The 22779-nt window shown below is 42.4% G+C and overlaps 1 protein-coding gene and 2 long non-coding RNA genes across 4 annotated transcripts in view; 1 reads left to right on the top strand and 2 right to left on the bottom strand.

Annotated features, from left to right (window-relative positions):
- The window catches only part of jph1a (junctophilin 1a), a 52130-nt gene extending 30237 nt beyond the window's left edge, over window positions 1–21893 (bottom strand). The window contains exons 1-7 of one of the 2 annotated variants that reach the window (XR_011521101.1): window positions 21767–21893; window positions 21110–21671; window positions 18473–19241; window positions 12302–12424; window positions 12014–12231; window positions 11498–11590; window positions 11287–11422 (exon numbers count right to left, since the gene is read on the bottom strand). Coding sequence is in view for 1 of the 2 variants with exons in the window: in XM_015955285.3 (XP_015810771.1) it covers window positions 18473–19241; window positions 21110–21488 (1148 nt within the window). In the remaining variant the exon portion in view is untranslated. Of the gene's footprint in view, window positions 1–11286; window positions 11423–11497; window positions 11591–12013; window positions 12232–12301; window positions 12425–18472; window positions 19242–21109; window positions 21672–21766 lie in introns of those variants that run through there. The other variant, XM_015955285.3, reaches the window with a different exon arrangement.
- LOC139070617 (uncharacterized) lies at window positions 9086–10354 on the top strand. Its single transcript, XR_011521102.1, has 3 exons — window positions 9086–9315; window positions 10019–10080; window positions 10169–10354. It is a non-coding gene; the product is annotated as an uncharacterized lncRNA (long non-coding RNA).
- LOC139070618 (uncharacterized) lies at window positions 10965–11287 on the bottom strand. Its single transcript, XR_011521103.1, has 2 exons — window positions 11178–11287; window positions 10965–11105 (listed from the first exon to the last, which is right to left on the bottom strand). It is a non-coding gene; the product is annotated as an uncharacterized lncRNA (long non-coding RNA).
- Window positions 21894–22779: the final 886 nt, after the last annotated feature.

Raw genomic sequence — 22779 nt, forward strand, 5'->3', positions numbered from 1 at the left:
CTCATACACTCCTATCACACTAATTGTAAAACACTAGAGGAAGCTAATGCTAACCACAGGGAATCTCACGCACTATAGTCTACTCGATAAATGATAAATGACCCGCACTTGTATAGCGCCTCTCAGAGTAAGGACTCCAAAGCGCTTTACACTACAGAGTATCATTCATCCATTCACACACACATACACACACACTGATGGTGATCACAGTCCAATTCAATTCAATTCAATTCAATTCAATAATACTTTATTAATCCCAGAGGGAAATTAGAGTTTCCGTGTTACCAGATTATCATTGAGTTACTGTGTTCAGTGGCTTGTATGGGACGTACCATCTTGTTTGAATGTGAAGTCAGATTCAGAATCCCGATGATGACCATCAAGGAGAAGTAAACAAAAAGGAGCCAAATCTCACACACACAAAATAAATTAGTTTGATCTAAGACAAAAGTGGTTAAATTATTGAAGAGAACTTTCTTGTTTTAAATAGTTGCTGAAATCTTTAAGTACTGACTGTATTCAAAATGTTAGCTGAATGAAGTGCTAAATGGAGGAAGGTGTCGTTTTGCCATATATACCCAATACACTTTAAAAAATACTTGTGAAAGTTTTCAAGCAAAAATTTATCAAAAAGTTAAAAACCTGAAATCAGATATTGTATCAATAATGGTATTTATACAATTTTGTAATTAACAAATTAAAACAAAAATGTTCGAATCAACATCGGGTTGTAAAATTAGCACAGAATCACCGTCATTTACCGAAGCTAAATGATTGCTTTGTATGTTGGCCTAGGCACACTCCATTGGAACCTCCACAGCCCAAGCCAGTATTGTGGCTGGCCAATCACAGTGTGCTATTTAGAAAATGTATCTATTGTTTTATGTATTTTTATGTTTTATGTCTTCTTCCACAATGTATTGGCAAACTGCTCTGTTGTCGGACATCCCTAGTGGGCCAATCACAGCACTCTTTTGGTGGGTGGGACGTTATTGAAAAAAAAATGGCAACGGCTCATTTGAAACTATTTTGACATCAACTTAGGACTTTTTGGACTTCAGCTTTCCTCTGAATCAAGAGCAGATAGAAGTATTTAAGTTTATTTTGAAAAATGGTGTTTTTGCATCTTCTTTGACGGGATATGGTGGACTGCCTCATTGACTGGCATCCGTAGTGGTGAGTACGTCACGTTGTTTGTTATCCAAGACAACGACAGATCCCTCCCCACAACTGAGAGCCATTAATGGACTGTGGCCAGAATATATATTCACAAATATAAGATAGCTTGCCAGGCTAGGTGATAATGAGATGTAATAAGACATCACATCATTGAAAAATGTGATATTTTGTGCTATGATACTAGATCAATATTTAAAAGCAGTTTATTGTTTTTTAATTGAGGATTTACAATTAAACAGTTAATATATTTCTTTTGTGTGTTGCAATTCAGACTCCGAGGTGGCAGCAGTTTTTACCGTCTTCTTGTGACGGAACAACGAGATTTTGCGATGACACTGGATGGGTCTTGGAAGCATCTGACCTGAGTTTTCCGATTAAATTCAATCTTAAAAATATGAAACATCACCTGGCTCTTAGTATCGCAACATATCTTATCGTCTTCCCTGTATTGTGATATGCATTGTTTGCTCAGATCATTACCAAGTGGTGACATATTACCTCATTTTCGTCTGGTTGAAAGCAGAATTACAACTGTCATAAACAACCCTGTAGCAGCCTGCTGTAGCTAGTTAACAACAAGCTAACACTAACATGAGCCAAGTCTTACTAAATAAGACAAGAATTAAAAAGATCCAAACTGTTGGAAAAAATATAATATTACTTACAAGTCTAGCAGCAACAAAGCCAGGTCACCATCAGCCTCTGATTTCATTTCCTCCTTCAGCTTCCTTAAAAGAGTGTATAGGCTGTGCTGATGTTCACTCTGGTTTTAGCTCTTTGCTTTGTCTCCAAAGACATTACTCTCACTTTTATTTCCAGGTTCTGCCATGATGGCAACAAAAAAGCAAACTCTTTTACTTCTTCTTGTGTTTTTTTTTTGGTGATGTCAGCAAATTGAAAAGGCTAAATGCTAAACTTTTATTAGCTACTTGGCACAGAAAATAGCTAAACAATGCCCCCTAGGGCACCTACTCACTCTACAAAACTGTTAAGTGCTGTTTCTGGTCAGCAGATGGCAGCAGAGTGCTGTCTCGTGATAAGTTGGTAAAGCTGCTACCTACACAACCATTGAACCCCACTTTTAAAGGAATTGGTCAATGTATAACAACTGCTCAGTGTCACTTTAAACCAACAGCTTGGTTCAACTTAAGATATGTTGTAGTCCAAACAATAAATATCATGCTGGTCATAAAGTTCCTTGTAAACAACATTAATCTGGATAAATTTAGACTAGTTCTGATTGGTAATGCTGCAATTTGAAACTACGGTATTCTAAAAAGAGGAATAATTTGAAAACAGTTCAAGGTAACACTACTTAATTAGCAGATACATATGTTGTCAAATCTTTGTTCATATAGAATGTTTTATAATTCTTTATAAGCAGCTGCTAGCTTTAGCACCTCTGGCGCTGATCGAGGTTCTTCCTGCAGGAATATTGGGATTCTTTTGCTGAGATCACTGATTATAAATTATAACTTTAATAAATAATAACTTCAAGCGTTTGTAAAACATGGTTTCCATAAACCACTGTGGTTTGAAAAATGGTTTTTCTGAGAGGGCACTATCTAAAGGTGGACAAATGTACCCTTCCATTCTGACGTGACAGCTGGAAGCAACACCTCTCGCTTGTGAACACTTACTCCCAGCTAGCCAACAGAGCTAAAACACATTGTGATAAAATTATTATTCTGACATTATGCTGTGTATTCACACATAAACATGTATTTAAAGACTTACTTGAAATGTCGGCAATTCTGTATCATTCTAGGTACGTGCTCAAACATGCTCTGTAATTGTCATCTTTGCGTACGCGGTTGTCTAAGGCTATCGGCTAACGCTAAGCGGCAATCAATTAAATTGCATGAGGCTCTATGAGACTGGAAGCAGGCTTAGCTAAAAAAATATGTATTTCCTACTTTATATCAAATTTAAAAAATAATCATACATAATCCCTGAAAGGTGGAAAGCTCTTGATTGTAGCTTCAAACCTGCTGCTAGTAACTAGCGGCTAGTCGAGATTAGCTAGTCTGGCGAGAAATAAACAGTCCCACTAAAGCGAGGCTTAATGTAATGCTAAGTGGTTTAAAGGTTTATACAACAGTTATTGCACAAGATTGTACATGTTTTTTTTTTTTAGTTAATTTAAACTCTGCTTAGCTTTAGACCTGCCACTGGTTATGGGGGAAAAAGTCCCAATTTGTGGTGAAAAATAAATAAGAGTCAATAAATAATGCTGTATGAATGCAGGGTTAAAGTAAGTTTGCCCTCCTTGGTGCAGATCTATTTATAGACTCTGCCACCGTCTACATGCTCCTCCTGACACTGAGCTGCAGCTTCTTGCGCTTTTTTTTTTGTGAACTGTGCACAAACGCACTCCTTAGCTCACATGATGGAAAATAAAGGTTGTGGGGGAAACTGTGTAAGGAGAAAAACAAATCCTAAAGAAAATCTTTACATTTTAATGCTGTTGGGTTAACAGCAGCATGCAGTATCCACAATTATCAGCCACAGACTCCACTCCACATGACTCTCCACTGCCTTTCTGCTCGGCTGACTCATCCGTCTTTTAGTAGAGAAGGAGAAATATGGGCCTTTCTCAGAGAGATTATGAGCCACACACACACATAGTTCCGGCATGTAGGTGAAACTCAATCCTCTTTTGACAATGCCGACGAAATAGGGCAGCACCCGCTCAGCCATTTCCCACAATCCCCCACTCACTTTAGAACAAAGTTCCCAAACTGTGCTGATAAATCGCGGTTAACACTAGCTGTGTGCAAGCGTCCTCCTCCGCCTGTTAATGTTCCTCTTGCTCTGGAAATGAAACAAACTCATATTCCTGGAGGCTATGTGCTGATTTCTGCCAAAATTTTCTCTTCCTCGCCCTCTTACCGTCTCCCACCAGGGAGGACAAACATATCTGAGTAGGAAATGGAGAAATAATAATAAAAGAAGCTTTACAATCTTCATCTGAAAAACGCTCTTTGTCTTTTATTGCCCCCTCTTCTGTTTTTACTTATTTTTCTTATTCAGACCAGATAACCTGGGTAAACACAACATGCAGGTTTGAAATGATTCAATCTATTAAAAGGAAAATGATAATCCACACAGGCTTTGCTCCCATGCATAACTGGTATATCACAAAACTAACGGGCATTAACATTATTTAGAAAGCTGAGTTAAGTTTCAGTCATCATACCAGGAATGCAAAAATTAAGACTTCAGTAGAACTTGTCTGACAATATGAAGCAGGTTAAAAGATCTCAAAAAGCAACACATCATGCCTGGGCCTGAAGAACGTCAAAGAATCAGGGGGAGGGCTACAAAGGCTAAACCTCAGCTGACCAAAAAAAAGCACAAAAATTTGTTTCACAACTGAGAAAAATCATCTCAATGATCCCTAACCCGGCCTTTCCACTGGTTACGTAGGCAGCGGTTAATGTAATAAACACGTTTTACCTGCGAAACAGCAGCAAAAGCATTCCACGCAGCTGGTCCTGCAACACCACGCATGATTTCATCAGAGAAGCAGAGAACGATGGCAGCATGTCTCCAATAAAGTCTTTGGTCCATTCTCTGTTGTGTTTACTTCGGCCACAGAGGCTTCACAGGTAATGGCATACCGTTTTTTTTTTTTTTTTTACTATTTAAGCAAAAAGGAAATCTGCACATGACTTTTATTTTGAAAGTTTGTGAATGTTTTACACTGTTTACGTCTTTGACTTCCTGGCTGGCCCGATCTGAACTGCTGAGCTGAACAAGTTCTGGAAGCACAGCACGTGAAATTTACACTCATATTGCAAATTTTGCATTGCAACGTGCCATTGTACGCTTCTGAGACGTAATCCAAAATAAAATGCGTCGCAGCTGGTGGAAACACACTCACACACTCCAAAGGTGGCTAATTGCTATATACTACGGTTTGCAGACTTTACATGACGCTTACGCATCTGGTGACAAGACTAGATAAAATTCTGGAAGATATTCTGAGGACTGAAGAGAAAAAAAGTGGAATTTTTTGAAAGGTGCATGTCCCATTACATCTGGATTAAAACCAACACTCAAACACAGCAGTGTTAGTGTGATGGTCTGGGGTTGCTCGCTGCTTCACGGCTTGAACAGTTTTCTCTAATCCAGTGTTTCCCAACCTGGTCCTCAAGATGCACTGTCCTGCATGATTTTCATGTTGACATCTGAAACACCAGCGTTTCCCTGCTGCCATGCACTTGACTTGAATGAATGAGTGATTAACAGGTATCTGCAGCACTTGATGACCTCCTGAGGAGGCGATGTAAATCAGGTGTGCTGAGGAAGACACATGGAAAACATACAGGTCAGTGTGCCCTGAGGACCGGAGTTGGGAAACACTGTTCTGATCAATGGAACCTACAATCTACTCTAAAACCCCTAGAAATGAAAGTGTGACCTTTGACCTTAAACAGGCTGGTCATGCGGGGAACCCCTCCAAAGTGGAACCACAACTATGGAAAGAAGAATGGGACAAAATTCTAATTGGCTGTTTCAAATTAGAGTGAACTTTTTCATCTACGTGGACTCAAATCACTTCTTTAGCTGTTTGTTTGACCTGCTGATCACGTCTGACTGCTCACTATGACATCACATAATAGCCAATAATACAGAAGATTGCATTACACTGTACAATTTCATTGCAATGTTGGTCATTTAAAAGTCATGGACTGACTTGTGATGCGTGCGCCATTGCATCAGCAGCTTTATTTTTAGCTCTTTCATATGTACGAGCTGGAAGTGTCTCTGGTCGGTAGCGTTAACGGAATGGGAGGCGCATTTGGACACGTTACATCGTTTTATCTCTCTGGCGCGGCAGGGCAGCTCCGATTACCGAACTGTATGTTTCAGCTACCGTACTGTAAGAAAAGCACATTCAAAACACGTGTTTTTTTTCAAAGAATAAATCATTTAAATAAATATTTGACAGTGAATGCGGCTCGTTTGGCTCATATGCTGATAAATAATTCTCCAAAAATGGGTTGGTGATGTGTGGTTGAGGTCATCCCACACAGCAGGTGATAAACAAACACACACATTCCCCCGTTGCCTTTGAATCTTTTCCTCTTCCTTTATAGCGCACACACACACACACACACACACACACACACACACACACACACACACACACACACACATTCAGGAGAGATGATAGTGCGACTGAGATGGCGGGGGGCTATATCAGTGCTGGGACGAGTATATATATTCCTGGCTGGTGCTGATAAGCCAACTGATGCCTTGCCTTATTTAGGCAGCGCTCACCGCTGACACACTAGCAGAGTGGCACACACTGCATGTGCTCGTTGTGTGTTTGTTTAATGGTCTGTGTGTGTCAGCATGTGTGTGAGGTGTTCATGGGTGGAAATAGTTGAGCTCTGAATAAGTGAGTGCATATAGATAGAAGTGTGCGTGTGGCCAAGGCGATTTTCTACTTCATACGGAGGTATGTCCTGAAAAACTGCGACATTTAAAAAAATTATGTCACCCAAAACTTATATTTAAAGAACAAGTTCACTGAGAAATCATTTTTTTACTTATTACTTTTGAAAATGATCAGTCACTCTGAGTTTAACATGCAGGCTCAACATGAAAATAGTCTTCTACACCTATATTCTGCATCAGCTTCTGGTAGAAAATAGATGGAAAGACGCTTGGTTCAGAAACTCCTGACTGATCTACGTCACACTGCCGCTATAAGTTCGTTGACTCGCCCATCTTGACTCGTGTTGTTGATTCAAGCCTCCTTTCCACCAGACGTAAGGGCCATGTGATGAAATTGACATGAAACGTGAGCAAAAGCGTTCCACACAGCTGATCTCACAAGTTCACAAAATCACGAGAGAATTGCAACACCACGCGTGATTTCACAAGTCCACACAAAAACAAGCAAGGTGAGAGAGCTGCATGTATCCATAAAGGTCTGTGGTTCGCTTTCTGTTCTGATTACATCGGCTACCGGAGTTTAACAGGAAATCACGTACGTTTATCTGTCAGGCCTGATCTAAACTGTGGAAATTGACATATTTTTGAAGCATAACGCAAAAAAAAAGTCTTAAAACGTAATGATAGAATCCTTTCGCTTTTGAGAAGCCTCCAAAACGTTACACTTTGCTGCCGACGGAAAGAAACCCATCCACTACAACAGCGGCTAATTGCTGTGAAGTACGTTTTGTGGTTGTTTCACAATGCTTTCACTTCTGTTGGAAAAAAGGCTTCCCGCCCAACCCCGCCTCCCCATCAGACTCTGATGTTTTGTATCTGTGCTGTTTGTGCTTCTATGTCGAGGAGTTTTTTTGTATAATAGTAACTCCCCGCTGGGTCTAACTCTGCTATGCCTTTTTTTTTTTACCTTACCCCCAATTATCCTCTAGTAACACCCTTTTCATCTATCTATTAAGGTATTGTGTGCACTGAAACTCAATTTCGTTTCTCTGTATGTCCTGCACATGTGGTAGAAATGACAATAAAAACGACTTTGACTTTTGACTTTGACTTTGACATCCTAAAAACGGCAGAGAATGTCGCGACTAGTAGAAGCTAAATGTTAGCATTAGCAACTCCACCACACAGGAGAACTCCTCCAGGCTTGAGTCATTTGTGGAGATGAAACATCAGTGTTGCAGAGCAAAGTCAGTGGTAGAGTCACGTTGCTGTTATCCAGTCAGAGGCGAGATATCTGAATATGAGTCCAGAACCTGCTGTCTGAAGCTCAGCTTTGATCTGCCTCACTGATAGTTCCTGAAACAGGCGCACCTGAGCGTTTATTCCACATAGTACACAAGGCATTCGTTCCTACTAGAGACCAGTGCAGATGCATTTTAGATATGAGTAAATTTGCCCTTTAATATAAAAAATTCTGTATTTTTTTAATCATTTTAGTTTTCATCATAATGCATAAAGCCAAACTAAACTCTTTTATTTATAACTTTTTTTGTTTGTTTTTGGTCCATCAAAAGTTGTTTTGGGCTCTCAAGTGCGGGGTTCCTTTGATGCCATCGTTTTTCACACACATTTCTTTCCAGGCAGTGACATTAAGACGTAACATAACTGCGAGATATCAGAGTTGTTAAATTAGCAGAACATGTTCTTTTTACTTTGTAATGCACCTCTAGTTGAGTATTCAGAACAAAAACACTATGTTTGTTTTTACTAATTTCGAGCAATACGGCTAGAAGAAATTTGCACCTTGACACTGCAGAAAGGATTTAACAATATCCTCTTAAAGTAAGGATGCTTTACTGAAAAAGTGGATTTTCTTTCAAGTGTCTTAGCCTGAAAAACAAGAGAGAGAGAGAGTCTGTGGAGGGAAGAATGAATATCTTGGCGTCTATTCTTCACCGAATGAAAGTAGGTATTCTGCCACAAATCAAATGAACAAGCCGGACTCACCCACGGATCAGATTACACTCCACTGATGTGAATTTTTAGTGACTTAACAGTTTATGAATAAAGACACTAATTTAAATACAAAGGAAAGCCACTAAATAAAAATATATTAAGATAGTATTTGGAAAACTTCTTTTATTCTGACCAAGTTGACAAGCTAACTGCTAGTCTGAGCGGGGTCACGAAGGATATTGCTGACATCTTAAAACAGCTTTTCTTTCAAAATGTAATTTTGGTTAAAATAAAACATATTTATAACATTCATAAACCCTTATAGGTGGAAAATCTGGGCAAAATATTCCAATAATCCTGTGGGATCATAGACTGTACATATACTGGACAATTCGATTCCATAGGCTTCAATTTCACGTTATCTGTCCATAATGGGAGGTGTCCACCACCGCCATTTTGACCGTGTCACAGGTTCCGTCCAGCCCAGACAATTCCATAAAAGGGAAGAGAGGAGGCGCTGAGGGTGTGGCTGTAAGGCTGGGCTCGAGTGACGACACCCAGGCGAACTAGCTACGAGCTAACCTGAAGCTAACCCTGGCTAACCCAAAGCTAAAGCGGAGGTGGGAGCCGAGCTAACGGATGTAGCCACCTAGCTTCAACCCAACCGGAGCTAACTGGAACACCCATCGACCTGAACCTTACACGGAGTTTAGGTGGAGGTTTTCTGCGCCTGTTCGTGAGAAGTACCTGTATTAAAAAAGTTTTAAATCGGTAAGTTTATAATTTATTTCCGTAATGAAAACATTTTGCTTTGAGCAAGTTTTCAGTAGTTTTTTTTGGCGCTATCACTCCTGAGTCGCACCAGCCATTAAATGTATCATGAAGAAGAGAAAATTTATTTAAGTCGTATTTTGGGGGGACATTTTATTATCTTTCTTACAAAATCTGAGACCAAGCGTTTCACATTGCAACACAAGCACCGGTAACCATAACAGAATTTACAGCCAGCAGAGGAGAGGATGGCGGTGTTTCAAACCCTCCCGGCCGGCGTGTAGAGCTCATTCCTGGGCTGGAGCCGGCCCTCAGCACCCCGCCACAGGCTCTAACAGATGCTGGCGGTGTTTCATATATTTCCAAAACGTAATACTTGTTTGTATCTTGTACAGCCAACTAGCCTTTATTCTGGACTCAGTACAATTTACCAAAAGTAAAGAGACATTATACAGATGAAGTAAGCACAAGATAACTTACTGGAAGACACAGAGTTATCATCAGAACCAGAACAAGAGAGCCTGATAACAGTCATGTGAAAATAACAGTTAAAAAGTATGTATGTATAATAGAAATAAAAATATATTAGAATTAGTGTAACTCACTGTGATCCAAACAATAAATCAGCCATAGCTGATTAGTAAATATGACATGAGGTCTGGGAGTTTTTAAGTTTCATTCTTTTATTACATTTTTTTCTTAGATCTATTAAAAGGTCACCATGGCAGCCTGTGTGTCTCCAACGTCAGCTACACAACGCAGCGTGTAAGTTCCAAGTACTTGTCTTGACCACTTCATGAATGGTTTTGTACTTTAAACAGCTAGGCCAAACCTGTTATTTTTTCCTCCATAGCCATTTGGATCATTGGAGACAGCTGAGTGAGGCGTGGTGCCCAGAGAGCTGCAGAGACAACCTTGGCCTCCCTGACGTCTGTGTCTCTTGGTTTGGTTGGGGCGGACCATCGACATACATACATGTGCCGACACTTTGCGCCCTGTTTTATAAACTGTAGTGTTAAAAATAAATGTTTTTGCTCAATTACTGGAATTTCTTTGGTTAAGACAAAAGTGAGGAATAATCATTTACAAGTTATTTGTACAACAGGCCCATTTTAAATCCCAACAGTTTCTTAGCAGACAATAGAAATGTGTTCTTTACTAACTTTACTTGGTTTGAAAATCTTACTAAAATAAACTTGAGTGCCGTATTGCAAAACCCAATCATACTTGTTATGTAAACATTAGCTTTGTAGATATTTTTTACAGATATATATTTGTGTGCAACAAAAACCAAACTTAAATAATTTGTCATTCTTTATTGAAAAACAACAAAATACAGGTATACAGAAGTGTGGGAAAATGATAATGTGAAAGTATTGCACTATAAATGAAGTGAGATGAGATGAAGGTGAGATGAAGGTGGACGCCAGCGGGCTGGACGCCGGACGAAGAAACCTGGAGACGGATCGCTCAGACAGGAAGGGAAGAGCTTCCTCTTACCTTGATGGAATTAAAGTTAGCCGTCGTCTGAACGCCCAACCGTACGGTCTGAGGTCAAAGGTCACAGGAAACACACACCAGTCAGCAGTCATACAGATGCATAAAGATAACTAGCCATGGCAACCAGCTGACATGTCCCCACTTTCACCAAAACCTGGTGCCTGCCGGGTCACCTGAATTCCTGTGTGATGTCAGCACGGTCGGCCGTGACTGCTGCCATCAGAGGTGACCTCTGATCAGCTGAATGAACTCACCTTCCAGGGTGACGCCGTGTTAGAGTCGGCTTCATCCTGTAAACAAACAAATGAGTGGTAACATAAACACCACGTCTGGTTCTGGTGGAGGCGGAGGACAACACGCACCTTTCCAGGAGCAGAACCCAGATGTTCTTGTTGCTACAAACAGAGACGAGCAGAGTTAAACCAGGAAGTGAGAGGGACCAGCTGCTGCAGACAGGTGACGCTCACCTGAGCCTGAACCATAGGAGCCTCCTCAGCCATCAGACCTTCTGACTCCAGTTCAGATGCCACCTTGTTGATGTCCCTCAGGCGGGACTCGTTGGCCTTCAGGTCCTGCAGGACAAAAGCACCTGCTGATCACCTTGTTGCTGTCGGGTTAACAGGTCTGGTGTTAGAACGTGGTGGATAAGAATGTTCTGACGGGCCGAGGGTTCTGAACTCACCCTGCAGGACTGGGCCTGCTCCTTCAGGGCCTGGATGCTGCTGCCGTAAGCCGACAGGTCCGACATCAGGGCCTCGTGCTTCTTCAGGAGAGCCTGTGGAGCAGAACATCAGAACCTTCAGCTCGTCTGACACAAGTGGAGCTTTCTCGCAGCGATGGTCCAATCGGATCCGCCACCGTAAAACAAACCCTGCTCAGTTCACCGCAGACGTAGCTCTGCGGGTGTTTAGTGGAAAAGCGTGAGCCTTCTGCCGGCTGCCACGTGTCATGGCTGCTCTGCAGCGGGAACACACATCACAGCTTGTAAACCGTTTGAAATAAGAGCGACGGGAACACGTTTGTCATCACTTCCTGTGCGAGGCCAGCACTTCTACCCCTAACCCATGAGACGCTTAAACGAGCAACGACGTCTGGTAGACAACCGAAGGAAATGCCAAATACAGAAACACTAATTATGAAGGACTGGAAAGAGAGCAAAGAAAAGCGATTGGAGTTTCTCAGGAAGGGACTTCCATACCTCGGCCAAGTCCTCGTCTTTCCCTTAGTCTGGACTTCCAACGATGGGCTCCTTCTCCCTCATCCAGGACTCGGCCTCATTAGCATCCGCAAAGTACTGCTGGGCCTGCAGAGAGTCCTCCAGGTCCTGCCTCCTCTGGGACGCCTTGGCCTTCAGCGTGTCCCAACGTCCATGAAGCTCCCACAGTTTAGTCTTCACTTCCTCACCAGCGAAGTGACCTGGACCCAAAAAAAGTGAGCCAGAACCTGCAGACACCTCAGAAACATGTCAGGACCAGACCTGCTCTACCTTCTTCCACCATGGTCTCTCCTTTCTGGGTGACAGCCTTGATGCGAGGTTCATGACCTGTGATCTCAGCCTGCAGAGCCTGGTGCTTCTTCAGCAGGTTCTGGACACCAATCAGGTCCTTCCCTTAGGACACATGTTAGAGTTCAGCATTATGCAGTAGACAGACCAGTTTAACCCAGGGGTTTCTTTCTTCTACAATCTGCTCTTTAACTGTATTATTTCCTGCTATTTCAGCTGTTAACTTTATTTTCTCTCTAAGTGTTTTTCTCCCCAGAAGAAGCTACAATGATGTTCTGCTGAGTTGTGGTGGCCTCATGGAGGGGGCCATCGGCTAGCACACTGCTGCTAACCACTTAAACATTCTCCCTCTCCTGATAATAACATTTTACTTTCTTTGATGTTGGATGTGCTACTACTAGTTTACCCGTTTAATTATAGATTCACTAGGATAAATACAATAAAGTTTATCTCTTGCCAAATAGAATATTTACTGTGGCGAGCCCGTGAAGAGGTGTAGGAGAATGCGACAAATTTGTCTGTTAAAAAGTCTGTTATGTACAAAAACACAATATCATCACACTATTTTGGACCGATACATGACGGTCAGGTCCAGCTTGGGGAGAAAATATGACACGTCTTTCAGGATGGACTTCATCTTTGGTAGCTGGCGAAGCCGGGAAAAGCAGGATCTAACCACCTGGCTAATGTGGGAGTCCATCCGCATCTCTGGGTCCAAAACCACCCCCAGGTTAGTGATGGTTGGCTTCACTAAGCTGCAAAAACAGGGTTGCAGGACAGGACTAACTGCAGTGGGAGAGGGAGGAACAAATATTCCAGTTATAAATATTAAATATTTGAACAAATAAATATTTGTTAAAAGGAAGAAACTGATGATGACTTTAAGATTAGAGGAATGTTCTAGAACGGGTCTGGAACCAACGATGGCCCTTTGGATCAAATTTGGATTAAAAAAATAGCTCATGATTTTATTTATGGATGGAATAAAAATACAGGTTGTAAGCATCTTCTCAGTATCTTCATGTTGCACGACTTTCCACAGCAGAAGGACACAAAAACTGCCAGAATTATGATTAGAAAGATTTACGTTTTAATCTCAGAATCCCAACTTTTCCCAGAATCTTCACATTATTCTATGAATTCAGAGAAAATATACATTTTTCAGAGGTCTCGCTCCCCTGTTGTGGATATTTCTCAAAATTCAACCATTTTTTCTTTTCAAAAGCTTTAGTAAGAGTTTGGACTCTAAACAAGTTTTACTTTGCAGACTGCTTGTCTAAACCTTCATCAGATCTGCTCATAATAAAACATTTGGGTTATATTTAATGCCCAGGAAGATGCTCTTCCTGGGCATTAAGTTATCAAAAACAGATAAAATTATTTTTTACCATAATTTTAACTGCTATCAGCTGATAAAAATAATAAAAAAACAGCCTGATCATTAAAGGGGTGTAAGTGAAACCGCACGGATCACACAAACCATCATGCTGTCTATATGACTTTGAAAATATATAGTTTAATTACAGTTTGATTTATTTGACATCTGTATAATGTTTATTATTTTGTTTTTTCCCCCTAAATGCCTAACGTTTCAGTTTAACATGAATATTAGTCATTCATCACAATACATAAAGTTACACATTTTAAATTTTAATAGGGGAAGACTGCAGGAGGGAGCGGTAAAATACAGAAATCCCCAGCAAAAACAAGAAACTTTACGAGTCTGATGAAACCCGCTGGAGTTCCTTCAGCAGGCCTGGTGGCAGCTACAACGGCCCAGTGGCTGTGCTTGGTCAATGTTATCGAGCTCAGTCCGGCTCGGCCGTGAACGAGCCGAGGCGACATCCTGCTCTGCTTAAGAAGAGGTGTTATTTTCCGCTTCAGAAGAAGCGTCCGTGTTTTACGCTTTCTCAGAGACATGTCACGTTGCTAAGTTGTTAGCGCCGCGCGCTAACACGTCAATAGTGCAGCATAGCCTGCTGGAGGGTTCAGATGAAAACACCCTACCACTCAGGCTGCTTACACATCGATATTAAGTTGTCGCTGTTGCGCTCACGCCGTAATACAGTATTAGATGCGGTTAAAGTCAGACATGAAAAACTCCACGAGCGGTCAGACCGCGCAGCAGCTAGGCGCAGCAAGTAGGCGCCGGATCGGTCAGGCTGCCCGGCCTGACCGCTGGGGATTACCGGATGGAAGAATGGACACAGAAGTCTCCCTCTTAGCGCTCCGTCATATTTCAACCCATTTTTATCTTAAATGCACTGGGTTTTACCCTATTACCCATCTAAATATGCCCTATTAATTATTTTACCGTATTTTACATTTAAATTTCATGGTTAAACAGTACATGCTACATGTTAAACTGATAGTTAGCTAGCTACTTCGGTAAACTCAGCTAGTTTAAAGGTGGCAGTGACATAAAATACGAATATAGATTTTAACTTACCGAAAAAAATGAAGTGGAGACTCCTTGGACGCTCTATTAGTGCAATTAATACCACTGCAAGTCATTTTGTCCAACAATTGCACCAATAATATCCAAAGAAGAATACACAAACACAGAGACTCAAAATGCCGGAGCAGTTTCCAAGCCAGACCGAGGCTGTACTGAGGCCTTTCCACGGAGCTAGCTCTGTGGTCACGTGGGTCTGAGGCGGCGGTCACGTGTGTCGGATGCTCATTAATTATACAGAATTTTAGGCTTTCAATACACTTAAACAGAAGAGTGAGAAAAAAATTCACCCCCCTCAGAGTTGTCATGAGTATAAACTAGATAATTTAGACAAAAAACATGTTTTGGCACCAGGCTGTAAACATGTTTATTTCTGCTGTGAAATCGGCATTTTTAACATGGGAGTCAATGAGGATTTGCTCGCTTCTGGCACCAGCCCCCAGCGGATGAGGGTGGAACTGCAATTTTTCTTACTTCCGGGATGGGACCATTTTCTGAGCGGCATTGTGGGGGCTTGTGTGGGATATGCTCCAGACTGTACTGGAATCAGTGATTTAAGCTGCAAATAACTCTAACCTTTAGTTTTAAAAAGCTCTAAAATGAACAAATCTAAGCAGATGGTTATTCCATATACCACCATGTAATTTGAGAAGGGCCGAATAGTGTCAAAAGGTGGATACTACCAAATCCCAGTGCACTCCTATTAAAAAAAACATTCACCTGGAGTGTACCTTCACTATTAATACTGTTGGGTTCTACGCTGATTGGCTAAATGGTTGATTTTTATTTGCTTGGAGAACAAACCAATGAGCAGGCCTTGTGCAAATATGTCAGAGTGATGTCATCTGCCCATAAAAGCATATCATGCAGTTATTCTGATGGCATAAAAAACATCAAAGACGAAAAGGGAAATTGTAATAAAATATACTTATTTGAACTCTTCTGACAGATTCAAAGAAAATGCTATGATCTTATGAGGATCTTCTGAATTAATGAGTCGTTGGTTAAACTTTAACTCCTCCTGCAGAGCAAACAGCGCTATCAGACAAACAGCATACACACCCAGCCGGTACCAGGAGGTCTGTTTGGTGGTTTTAGCATCATAAAGATGCACAATTAAACCAAAATGCACACATGATTGACTTTTTGCCCTTTTTGCACGGTAGTCTGAGCAGCAGCTTATCCGGGAAGCTCACAGCTATCAAAGGCCATCTCGGTCCATTACACAGCCCGTATACTCCCAAACTGCTGAGTTACCAAGATACCTAAGCTGCTGAGCAGCAACAAAAATGATTCATGGGAGAAGCATCGGGACTCTGTAAACTCTTCAGTGGCACAGTCACTTATCTCAGCCCACAGGCCTCGTTTGACCACACAAACACACACCCACCCACCCACACACACACACACACACACGGACTCAGAGAGCTACGTGTCCATTTCACAGAGATAAGGGCAACACAACAACTGTGAATGACGGACACAGAACTCCACTCCACTGCATCACGCCGGCTTTCTATCGATTCAACTCATCATGAGGATGAGGTCATCAGCTCCACCCCAGAAGCTGATGGGATAAGAACTCTGTACAGTTAAACCAGCAGGGGGTTGGGTGGGCGTGCCTGCCCTCCATCATTTCTGCTTCAACTCAGCACATTTTGCTGTTTCCAGCCATACTTGATTACTCATTTCAATCTATTTCACTCTCGAACTACCCCCTTCGCCTGATTAATGCTAGAGTCCTCTGCACACATTCACATGAGCAGAACTGGATCTATAACAGTGCATCCTTCACCGTGCACCGTACTACAAGAGTTACATAACCTGCTTACAACTCGCCTGGTAGGTTGCAAAATAAATCCACTCCTGAAAGAAATAAGGGAATGTACGTTCTTTTTTTCTTAATCTTGATTAAAGTCAGGGCATTTCCATGATGCAAAAGCATGCCCCGTCTGGTAATTTGATCACTTCAGCACGGCGGAGCTTGTTTCCGGCCATAAACACTGTATCAACTGAATCTCTTGCCTGCTTTAGCATGTGTAGTCTTCTGTAAACCAAAGAGGATATCAGATGGCACTTTCTTTCAAAAACATGCTCCTTTTTCTTCTTTCCTCCCAGCAGGATTACTTCAACCTGGCTGTCCTTCACTGACATGGATAAAGACCCATTATTAAGCTGTGTCCCGTCTCTAGAGAAAAATAATAATACATTTCCCTTGTGTTGTAGCTTATTTTATCCTAGAAAATGACTAAATAAATCTATTTATTTTATTAAAATTTGTATTGCTCAGAGATCCTGTTATGATTTTGCAGCAAATAAATGAGGGATAGTATTCGCTGATTGTAATATTTAGTCTATACACGCTATTCTTTTGAATTATGCTTTATTTGCGTATCTCACGACAAGATTACACAGAGAACACAAATTTATTTTCCAAGCATATGTCTGATTTAAAAAAAAGTGCCCAATGATTCCTTTAAGGCAGTGGCTCACAAAGGTTAGGCTAAGGACCCACTTTAAGTCCTGAAACTCTATCTTTTGGGGTTGGCAGAGGGGTGGGGTGTCCTAGTAATTTTTGGGGTCACAAGCCCATTAGGACGTTTAGGAACTAAAAACGCTGAAAACGGCAGGATTTTGAGTTTTATTTCCTAATGTTTTGACATCTTGCCTCTGACTGGCTAACAGCAACACAACTCCACCACCGACTCCGTTTGCTCTGCAATGTTGATGGTTCATCTCCGCAAATAACACAAGCCTGAAGAAGTTATGCCATGTTTGGAGTTGCTAATGCTAATGGTTAGCTTCTACTATCTGAAACGTGCTCTACTCTCTCCTGGTTGCTAAATCAACAACAGTAATCCTCATTGTGAGCCAAGATGGGTGAGTCCATGAATGCTACTTCATAGTTTCATAGATCTGATTATCCTTTTCTAATCCGAGCATTTCCCCATCTATTGCAGGAAATTGGGGTAGAAGACTATTTTTACATTCAGCCTGCATGTTAAACTCAGAGTGACTGACCATATTTAAAAAGTAACAAGTAAAAAATTGTTTCTCGTGTAGCTTGGCCTTTCAGCGATGCTGACCTGTGCAAAATAACCCTACAGAACCACCAGCGTTTTAGAACGACCCTCGGATTATGTTTCTTTCAACGACTCAAAACTGATTGCATTACGCATGTTTGGGCTTTTGAATTTTATAAATATTAGCTGACAGATTTGTGAATGTAAATTTATGTGCACCAGAATAAAACCAACCATTCATGATTGCATCAAAACCTTTTCAGAGCGTGTACCCGTTCCGTCATCATCACTCTAACAATTCCCTGACGCAATGAAACCAGAGGACGCCACAGCAATGCTGTGCACCCCAGCAGGAAAGAGGGGAGGGGGGGTTTAAAGGTCACACCTCATTCACCTGTTAAAGAGCACATCAAAGAGATACATAACTGGCACAGGTATACAGCTCACAGACACACCAATCACCACCCTCTCGTCTGGGTGCAAGGAATAGAAACTGATCCTCTTCCAGAGATGATGGCAACATAAAGATGTTGACTGTTGATGTATAAAGGTCACATTAATACAGCAGTGGTGACACAAAATGCCTGAAGATGTGACCCTGCCGTTGATGTGTGTTCATAGGCCCACATACACGTAGAGAAGGATGAATGAACATTCACACAGTCACAACATTACCTGGAAGCTGCTATTTCCACTTTACTCCTGGCAATGGCTGCAGCCCTCTGTGCCCCCTCCACAGCCCGATCCACCTTCTCTTTGGTTTTGGGGTTCTTAAGAGGGATCAGCTGCTTCCTTATTCCACGAACCAGCACATTATTTTTGTACTTCCCTTCTTCTTTGGTGGCATCTGGGAAAACTGTGCACCCATAACCGTGGCGCTTGTTGTTAAGCCATTCTCCCTCGTATTTCATCCCATTGGATCTCTCCGAAACACCAAATCCATTCCGCTTGTCATTCTTCCACTCGCCCATGTAGGTCTCGGTTGTGGTTGCGTCCACATGGTCCTCCAGGGGTAGGTCCTCATCTGGCAGCTCACCGTCACCGATGGATATGGTGGAGTTGGCGTCGCTGGAGCTGATGCGGCTCATGGTTGCGTCGCTTCTTGCCGAGCTGCGTTTGCTGGAAATGGAGGTCCGAGAGTCGGACTTGCGCAGCTGTCGGAGGCTACCAAACAACGAGCCCCTGCGAAACAGGCCTTTCTTCTTGCCAGTGACAACCTCGCTGTCTGAATGGAAGTTCAGGACGAAGCCACCGCGGCTGCCTGTTGGCGTGTCTGTCGGGGAGGAGAGGTCGTGGAGCACCGTGCCATTGCTCTGCTCAGAGCGGAGGGAGGCCATGGATGTACGGAGGGGAGAGCGGATTACGGTGGCCATCCCGTAAGGAACGCTCTGACGAACTCCATAACCATGGCGCATCCCACCCATCCACTGACCTTGATAGGTACCTGCAAAACGGGCATCAACATGTAAGATGGAAATGATTGCCAGTGGTTTTACTTCACGCTCCATTTAAGTAACATCAAAGGGTACTTGTTTTCTTCCAGGTTTACCAAGGCAGATGAACGGACACACAGTGGAATACCATTGTCAGGACTGAACAATTTCTTGGGGAAACGTTAAAACGTATTCTATTTTGGCATGTCTTTGGAAAGGATACTAGAAATGTGATAGTGGTGATCAGACAAACTAAATTAGATTTTAACTTCTTCTGTAATGAATTCCACAAAGAGGCATTGACTGTACTGTCTTGCCTAGTCTAGTACTATCCTATGGTGACTTATGGATCCGCTGGTCTTCTAACTTGTCCAAAAACATGATTTAAGAGGAATCACTTGCACCAACGCTAAAAATATTTAGGAGGTTTGATGATGGGTGAGGTCTGCATTAACTAACAACAAGCTCTCTGTCTGACTTAGATCTGTGACGGTAAGCACAGCTAACTCCATCCCCCAGATTTGATTAACATCCTGGGAATCATTTGGGATGAATATGAATCTCTTAGCTAGGAGGCTATTTTAAGACCAGTTCACCACTAACCGTTTCTCTCTCAGACGAAGGGGAATTTGGTATCAGTCACTTAATGAGAGGAATACTTCATTAATCCTCTTTGGTGCTGCTGAGCCCATCGAGCATGTTGCTGCTCTACCCTAGCTTCTTCATTCCTGATCCTCACAATGAGAGGCTCTCGTTATGATCTCATTTAGACACAATGAAATAAGTCTTAACGGTACCACTCAGTATAAAAAAAAGGAGAAAAAATTACATGCTAGCTTATAGGCAGGAATTTTGATGGATAAACAGTGTAAGATTAACAGGCTGGCTGTGCGCTGAGGTCCAATTTGGTGACCCTGCAGATCAAGTTATCAGGATGCAGCAGGGCCAGACTGCCAGATGTTGAGTAGATCCTCTAGGATCAGCTGATTTGCCAAGCCCAGCAATCTGTAACCATCATATGTGAGGCATTTATTCAGCACCATAAGGCCTCAGTTAGAGGAAATGGCATTTTAGAACTAGATAAGACCGTATATAAATCAAAAGGTCTCATTCAAGCGCTGATTTTATTTTGCCTGGGCTAGAGCTAGGGTTAGGGTCAGGGTTAGCTCACATAAAAGTATTTGAACAGAGTCGTTTTTAGACTTAAAGTTGGATAAGGATCAATGAATTGGCCAGACGGATCAATTTAGCAGACTTATTGGATAAAAGATAAAGAAAATTGAAACATAGCTCCATCACTGGTCACCCACCCTGATTCCTTAACAAAGGAACCCCACATGGGTAGACCTCTACTTAAAACGCCTGAATGCTTAGATCAGTTTGGGAGTATTTCAGCTCCTAAATACTGGATTACACGATCAGAAAAGAGGAAAGCAACTGTCCCTACTCCCTAATGTAATCAGGGACCTCTGCAGGTACCTGACCGCTTCTACATCCACGGTGTCGCACATCCAAAAGTTAGAGAAATAGGTGATGTTCTGACTGAGCTGCTGAGCTATAAATGGACTCATTTGCTTTGATTTCCAAACTCTTCATCAGGCTTGGTGCCACCGAGGAGGAGTCTCATCCCCCCAGTAGCACAAGCAACCGGTAGTTGCCAAATCCGATGCGCCAAGGAATAAACTATAAAAGAACCGAATCCTCGTGAAATAAACCAAAAAGAGGGTCTTGTCACTTGCTACATATGAGGGTTTCAGTCTCTGCCGCTCCTACCAGAGGTCTTAATATGATCTTCCCTCTGTTGCATCCTACACAGCAGCTACATAACAGTTAAAGAGACACACACATTAAAATAAAGCACTGATTTGTGACGGCTTACCTCCATCGCAGTAGGTTTCGACCCCATATCCATCCTGCAGCCCGTTGCTCCAGGTACCCTCGTACCGAGCAGGTGTGTTGTGGCTCTGCCGAACCCCGTAGCGACCCTTAAACCCGTGACTCCACTCCCCCCGGTAGATCCACTTGCCTTTATTCTCCACACCCAGCCCGTGCCGCTTCCCCTGGGACCAGTAGCCCTTGTAGGTGTTCCCGCTGGGCCAGGTGTACACGCCGACTATCTCGAAGCCGTGAGACCAGGACCCGGCGTACTCTCCCTGGCCCTTGGGTCCGGTACAGATACCGTGTCCGTGGGCTTTGCCATCCTCCCACCCCCCGCAGTAAGTGCCGCCGTCGTCGAAGTCAAACCGTCCGCCCGTCATTCAGATGAAACGCTGGAAATCAAGCGGGTGTGCTGCGCGAGACTCCAGGACCGACAGTTCTCCCAGGACCCAGTCTGCGTGCGTGCGTGCGTGTGTGTGTGTGTGCGTGTTTGAGAGAGAGGGGAGGGGGGGTGGTGGGATGACAGGACCAGGCAGGCTGCAGGAGGATGATGATGAGGATGACTAGAGAGGAGCAGAAAACATGGAGGATGAAGATTGTTCCACATGCAACACACAACGGTTCTGGAGTCAAGGTGCGATCGGTGGGCGTCGGTTACCGGAGGCGCTCCGGAGTGTGTCGCTCTTCTCCCCCCTCTCACCCACTGATCACAGAGGGAGGGAGAGAGGGGAGATCCTGCTGGTGAGGAGACTGTGGGCCAATTGCAACGTCACGCCTGAGACCCCTCCCTCCCCCCTCCCCCCCGAGCCCCCCCCCCCCCCCGCCTCGTGAACCCCACCAAAATAAGACACCGCGTTTTAAAGGTGCGCCTTGCTCCCACAAGTGTAAACTCCGCTACAAACTTCTGCCTGTTTGGATAATGGATAATGGATAATGATAATGGATAATGACTTATCAGATATTATCATGTCATTCCCATATAAAAACATCTTAAAAACGAATTTTTTAACCATGAGACGAGTATGATTAGATTCTTTAACTTTTCTGAGTATTTTTTAAATTGCCTAACTTCTCACATTAATGAAAACCATCCCCATTACTTTGCAAACTTATTGAAAAATCTTCTTAAAATGACATAATTTCAACTGAAGTCTTATAATAGCAGTGATTTAGTTTATTCATCAGGTAGATCACCTGAGAAGATGTTGACCTCTACTAACATGAGCACGTTTTTTTTGTTGAGAGATTGAATTTAGGTCGCTTCAGAGCAAAACCAAAGAGAAGAGAGCGACCTCTGGTGTCCAAACACAGTCATTGCGGAGAAAAATGCAGAAATTTGTTCGAATAAAAAAAATTCCTTGAATAAATCTAATAATCGCTTTGTCTTAGATTAACATCTCGATATTTTAAATGAACAACTGTGAGACTCTACAATCCATGAACACAGTTATAGCAAATTCTTAAATAACCAGAAGAAAATGTATTTTTTAAGTTTGAATTTGCAACTTGAAACAAAATCTGAGTCTGTTTTGCTCTTATGTTCCTAGGTTTGTCTGCAGAAGAAAGGAGGTCGAACAGACGCCTTTCAGGACAGGAAAGGAGAGAAAATGTGGTTTTAAGAAAAAAGTAACAACCTCTATTGCAGCTACTTCCAACACCTTTTATCTAACT

The sequence above is a fragment of the Nothobranchius furzeri genome, chromosome 7 (genome assembly GCF_043380555.1).
Source record: "Nothobranchius furzeri strain GRZ-AD chromosome 7, NfurGRZ-RIMD1, whole genome shotgun sequence".
Lineage (NCBI taxonomy): Eukaryota > Metazoa > Chordata > Actinopteri > Cyprinodontiformes > Nothobranchiidae > Nothobranchius > Nothobranchius furzeri.